Raw genomic sequence first — 6,814 nt, 5'->3', positions numbered from 1 at the left:
CTCTCTCTCTCTCTCTCTCTCTCTCTCTCTCTCTCTCTCTCTCTCTCTCTCTCTCTCTCTCTCTCTCTCTCTCCTCCCCCGTTCTCTATGCGTAAATGTTCGTCCGTCCAACCTCCCTTGCTTTCTTCTGCGTCGTACAAATCGTCCGTCGTGGTTCAACCCTCCCCTACGTTCTCTCATATACACCGCGGACTCTCTTCTGCTCTCTTTTAGATACTTACGTTTTAGGTGATCGATCGGTTTTGCTCGCGGTCGAAAGGAGCAACAGACAGCCACCGATCTCTTGGCTGCCTATGTGCGCCTATCTCGAGTCGCGTATCTGCGCCTCGATTAGATGTAATCATACGTTTTATGCCGTGAGTTACGCGGTAGCAGTGGTACGGTCTGTAATTTATCTTCTATGAAAGCAAATTTTCCGCACAACATTTTCTAGAGAGAAAGCCACCCTCGTCGTTCTTGATGAAAAAGCAGACACAAATTTCACGAAGGGTCGATAATTAAATAGCGAACTCGGTCTTTGTAGTCGAATTTACGTTGTGTCGCGATCGAAGAACGGTAGGGTTGTTGCGTCGCGACACGGCGCGTTGTACCACTGCCACGTGACGTAACGCGGCGTTGAAATTTCCTAAAAACCCTGCTGTACAACTGCTTTGTTATTCCGACTGATGCGCACACCAGGCGCCGGGGACGAGTTCGACAAACATTCTAGCTCCAGCTCTGCCTCATTGCCAGGTGTGTCTCTTCATCTTCTATCTTCTATATTCTATTTTCCTTCCGATCACTGTGACCAGTCTAAACATTTGTTATACATGTATACGTGCACAGGATGTATCGAAACCTGTGACCATGGCATCGCTGATGTCGATGCACGAAAGTAATGAATTACAGTCAGAAATATTTGTCTTGGTTAATCTTGCTTTCGATTTATAGGCACTGTTTTGGGATAAATTCATATTCGCGCTATAAAACATGGACCAAATTTGAGCCATGTACATCAAACTTCTTCCTAAAATCACTCAAGTACTGACACTAGGTTTACGGAGCACCGTCATTTCTACCCATTCCAAATTTCACAAGGTTTTCACAAAATCCATTTCCTCTTTCGGGAACCACTTATGCTGACTTTTATCCATATGAAGAGACAAACCCTTTTCCGTAATTTTGCATATTTCTTGCTGAATGCGTTGTTGGAGCTCCTCAAGATTAGTAAAGGGGTGCGAATACATTATATCTTTTACAGATCCCATCACGATTACCGGTACTTAAACGCCTTGTCTTCTTTTTATGAGGATCTGTATAATTCATTTTTGTATAAACCTCCTAATTAATTGTAGTAAATCGACTTCATTTATTGAAGGATTATTTCAGTAATCGAAATCAGATGATAAACCTCCGTAAACCTAGTGTTAACAATGGTTTTACTCCAATTTTGGAAGAAAACTATTCTAATATTAGAAAATCACTCTTATCCATAAATTCTTTTGTCCTTCTTCCTCTAAATACAAAGATACAGTTCTATGTATGATAAATTTGCGTTAACCTTTATTATTAGAGTTAAAGCATTGTATACTACGGAATATACAGTTAGTGCAACGTGAGTGAAATTCTTGTTATAATTGTTGTAATAATTGAATGAAATTGGATGTATGTCCAATGGATTTAATTACTCTGGATTACATGAATTTTTTATTATGCAAACATAATTCATTGAAAGTGTTTTAATAATGACTTTTTTCTCCAAACGTGCAGTTACGCCTGTAATTCGACAGCAGAGTGAAATAGGACAAATGAACTGATTTAATTGTTTTTGCATCGAATTCAACCCCGTGATGCTTATGTTCATAGGTTTTGATACACTCTATGTGTATAACGGTGTTCTATTTTGATCTTTCCATGATTTATCTTCAAACTCACCTATCAGTTGTTCGAGACAATTTTTCAGATGACACATACTCTGTTTCAAGGAAGACACTTCCTCAATCTGAACGGTGATACTCCAAATAGTGACATTTCCAAGATGTAAAGAACACCTCCGTCTTTATTAAGTAGAACCATGTACTATTTTTACCTATGTCTTCAAACTAACCAATAATAAAAATCAGCGACCTAAAATGTGTTGGTAACTCGTGTAGTGCAGAAATAGACAAAAATCTATTTGACTAATTAATCATAAATTAATAAATCTATGATTGTATTCCTGAAATTCATTTCATTTGATAATTGAATTTTATTACAAATTATAACTTTTACATTTACTGTACATAAAGCTGTTATATATTGCCTCTCTCTGAATCAAGATGATATGCTTAACCCTTATCTGCGGTTATTGTACAGTTTCCTAATTAAGCAACCTTAGATAAATCACATATTATGGAACCTTAAATTTGCTATTATATAAACCACACATTCTGTTAAAAAGTTGAATATAATTCTGTCACAAAATAACTACAATAGGAGAAAACCGATCCGATCCGAAGGTGTCTCCTTTAAAATAGGACAACTTTCATCTGAAACGTTCGAAGATAATTGCACGGAATGATTAAAATGGGACACTCTGTATATACAGAGTGTCTCGCAAAATGTGGTGCTACCCCCAAAGCTGGTGATTCTTCGTATAGAGGTAAATGAACAAAATTTGAATGAAATTCTTAGTTTTCGAGTGACGTGTTTGTCCACCTGATTTTATTCCGTGTCAGAATTAATTAAAAATCGATAGTAGTACACTACAGTTAGAATCAATGTGTAATGAACAAATACGAATTATGAAATTGAAATGAATTTTCCAAATCAATTTTTTTCAGAAACGAAGCTTCGTGAAAAGAAATTTCACTCCACATTTCTTATTCATTTTCTCGTCGAATCATCCCCACTCGTTGGTAACACTACATTACTCGACATACACTGCGTAAAATACTTATATATATATATATTAGCTTATTCGGAAAGCAATCTCGTATTTTTACCACCAGAATGATTGTTTGCATTTTTAATCAGCCAACTTCATTCTGAACTTTATTAACGTTACATATTTTGACAGCTGATATTTTAAGGTTTGTAAACAATGTTTGATTCTACAAAATTCTTTTTTTCTTCTGCGACCCATTAAATATGGAAAATAAAAAACAGCATTTTCGGCATATTTTGCTTTTCTATTCCTGAAAAAGTAAAAAAGCTGTTCAAGTCAACTAAAATTGTGTAACGCGTATGGAGGGATGTGCTGACAGAACGTCAGTACCAAAATTGGTTTATAAAAGTTCCGGCAATTTCAATGTTGAAAATGCATCACATTGTGGTAGTTCAGTTGAAGTTGATGACAAAATAAATGCATCAATTAACCCTTTAATCTATGATTTAAGTCACACTAATCCGTGTCATAGGTGATCGCGTTGATCGCTTACAGTAGGTCGATAATGCTCCTGATACGTGGTTCTGGCCTGTATTATTATAGATTAAAGGGTTAAAGGAATCCACCTATTAACGACACACGAAATCTCTAAAACATTAAATTTGCCGAATTCAACCGTTTGTAATCGGGCGAAATCACGTGGTTTCGATTCAAAGCTCGATATATGGATTACACGTGTTCTTAGAAAGAGATTTTGCTCCGAGATTTGAAGCTTGTTACAGTTTGAATAGGATGTGCTACCACACTCGCTATATTCGCCAAATCTGGCAACCTGGGATCAATTTCTTCTAAACGAAGATCAGAACTTTTATAAACCTGGAATCATGCTGCTACCAGAAAGATAGCAAAGTGATCAGTATATAATTCAATGAAATGTTTATACATTATAAAGGAAATGTCCTTTTTTCTACAAACAAAAACACGAAATTACTTTCCGACAACCCAATAGTACATATCATTGCTACATTTATGCATAACATTTTATAATAGTGCCCTACGTTTTACCACTGTGATTAAAACGGATCTCCTTTGTAAAATTTAAGTGTCTCAACCTGCCGTTACAGATGACTCGTACTTAAGGACTGACGTAAAACCACCAAAATTAGGCAAAGGTGCGGTTCACAAGATATACACGTTCTTCCTTTTTACACGTACACCAAGCGTTATCGCCGTCGCCGCCGCCGCCGCCTCTTTGCATTAGCTAGATGTTAATTGTAACCTTCGTTGTCCGCACTGCACGCAACTTCTTCCCCTTCTTTCTTCGTTTCTCTGTTTCTTGTCTCGCTTACTTCTTCTCCCTCCGTCCCCCTTCTTCTTTGTCTCTTTCAGTTTTGCATCTCACGTGCACAATACGCGCATCTTCCGACAGCACTTGGCCGTCGCCAACCCCGTTACTTTCGTTGCTTTTATCGGTTTCAGCATCGGTCGACTGTTCTCTCGCTTAGAAATATAACCCCTTAACCCGTGTCGGTTATTCCGCTCTCGAGACTCTCTTCGGTTCGCTTTCGACCGATTTCTTTTTTCTTTTCCGCTCGACACCTCCGACTGCTTTGGAATTTATCCAGTAATTAATTTTAACCGTTAATTCATCGTTCGCGAAACGTACCGTTCGAGGTGTATTTATTTTCGTCTCTGAAAGTACAAGAGGGAAGAGAAATTTCTCAAATACATACCATCAAATGGGGTTTACTCGGATCGTTTCGTTGCTCATTCGATTTTTCAGGTTTATTGTTTCGTGTGTTAACTTTAAAGAACCGATATCACCGTGATTTCTTTTCTGTAATATTAATTAACAAATTCGGTTATTTCCAAACTATTTTTGCTGAATTGTCTGAGAACTATATATTTTTTTTTCTTATTGGAGAAAAGGGTTCAATGAAAATTGTCACCTATAAATATTTATTTACTTGATCAACAATCTTATTTACTCAATCAAAAGATCACCGTTGGCATCCAATTTCCTGTGTATTATAGATTTAAATAATAAATTATGCCAAGAAAGTACAAAATGATCTTGGAGAACCCACTTATTTTATAGAAACTATTATTATCCTACAGGCTGGGTAACTTGCAAAACCTACGTTTTATTCTCCCCATAGGAAAAAGGTAATAGATAGATTTTTCTTTCTTCTGTATTTATATTCTGAAACTTAAAATTACGACTTCGATGTACCCATTTTTCACTTAAATACTTTAGATTTCATGCAATATAGATTTCAAGTGAAAAATTTTGCAAGTAACCCCATTTGATGGCATGCGTCACATTTCTAGCAGGAGGAAGTTTTAGAAAATAGATTTGAAAATGACAGTAGTAAAATAGAGGAAAGATAAGTTTATTCTAAATGAATATACTTAAGGGAAAAAACCGATTATTTTGCGAGGAAATCTTTTCGTGTAATTATGGAAAGTAAAGAACCGACCATCTTTTTCTTTATATCGTACGTTCAACGATTATCGAGAGCAAAACCAGAATTTTTAGTCAATTTTTTGTCTCTCTTTTTGGCCATCTGTATTGCTGGATCTTTTTGCACACGGTTCGGTGCACTGTTCGGACACCGATCGAGCCTGAACGTTTAGCACCTTCCGTTTTGTTTTTGAAATTTTGTCGCGCGCGCACGCACATTTGCTTCACGTACCCCCTAAGAGGCACGGGACCACAAAAATACGCTGATCAACATCTATTCCAGACAAGTCGGTGTCGTTCGAAAAATCAGTGTCCTTCAGCGACGAGCCGCCGGACATGAACTCTCCTAAGCAGCATTCCCCGCAACACGCAGGTAACGATTAATGCGCATTCCATATCTATAACGATACTAAACACGCTCCTTTCGGAGGGAATTTAATTACCTACTCCATCATAAGCCCTGCGAAAGAAAGAAAAAAGAAACGATGGGGCGCGTCGATATGGCGCAGACGATTACGTCGCGTGACTGCCTCTCGCGGCAGAGATGGACAATATTTTTATTCGGTGTAAATTTCTAATGACAAATAGAGGACAAATTTAACTACTTTATTCCTTTGTTGGCGATTAAATGTGAGAAAGAATCAAACATTAGAACTATTATGTGCTTATAAAATATAAAATTAAAGGTAATGATACAACTACTTATTCGAATTTTTTTCATTAACAATTGTTTTACAATAAAAACTGAAACATTGACTTGAATGATGCGTAGTTTTCGCTACAAACTCGCGCTAAGTGAATGTTTTTTTCTAGATAACGTATTTAAAACAAATCAAACTTATGAATTCTGAAATAAAACAATATTCTGCGAAAAATGACGTAGAATTTTTTGCAAAATATTAAATACTCCCGAAACGATGCACTTTGAATGTGTAGTCGATATTTCACGCCTTTTTTCTACTCCATGGTGTTGTAAAATATAATAATTTGTAATGTTTTAAAAATATTCTATTGCCACTTTTCCGACAAAAATTATCTTCTTTCACGCAAGGGCGAAAAAGTAGTTTAAAAAAAAAAACGTATTTAAAGTTCGTTAGTAGGTTTGCCACTACCTTTACCTCCAATGCTTTTTCATCGGTTTTCGGACAAAATCTACGCATTTTAATTTGTGTACATCGTAGGGATTCAAGTCAATATGAATAACAAATATACATCATTAATATAGATTTGTTCAAGTGTAATGCAAGTTTCACATGATAGTTTGCACAATACTATACCTATCCAATCGCACAAACAAAGTGAACAAATCACTGTACAGTATTTTTATTCGCCATCTACGATTCGAATAAAACTTAGCCCATCTCTGCCCCATGACTGTTATCCCCTCAATCGACCAGTTTCGTTCGCCACGGGCCGTAATTTCCTTCCGAAAATTATCATGGAGATTGCATAGACGTCCAATCGTTTCGGTTGGCTCTCCACTCGGGGTCAACGACGGTCTTAAT

At 36.7% G+C, this 6,814-nt stretch overlaps 1 protein-coding gene across 3 annotated transcripts in view; it reads left to right on the top strand.

The window, feature by feature from the left end:
* The window catches only part of LOC128894199 (uncharacterized), a 294,902-nt gene that overhangs the window by 253,650 nt on the left and 34,438 nt on the right, over window positions 1-6,814 (top strand). For 2 of the 3 annotated variants that reach the window (XM_054155770.1, XM_054155769.1), the window contains 3 exons: window positions 679-732; window positions 3,949-4,017; window positions 5,593-5,682. In XM_054155770.1, coding sequence (XP_054011745.1) covers window positions 679-732; window positions 3,949-4,017; window positions 5,593-5,682 — 213 coding nt within the window. The remainder of the gene's footprint in view (window positions 1-678; window positions 733-3,948; window positions 4,018-5,592; window positions 5,683-6,814) is intronic. The other variant, XM_054155772.1, reaches the window with a different exon arrangement.

Source organism: Hylaeus anthracinus, unplaced genomic scaffold, assembly GCF_026225885.1.
Source record: "Hylaeus anthracinus isolate JK02 unplaced genomic scaffold, UHH_iyHylAnth1.0_haploid 3, whole genome shotgun sequence".
In the NCBI taxonomy this organism is placed as follows: domain Eukaryota; kingdom Metazoa; phylum Arthropoda; class Insecta; order Hymenoptera; family Colletidae; genus Hylaeus; species Hylaeus anthracinus.
Note: the sequence above shows the minus strand (reverse complement) of the source record. Positions and strands in the feature narration are given on the sequence as shown.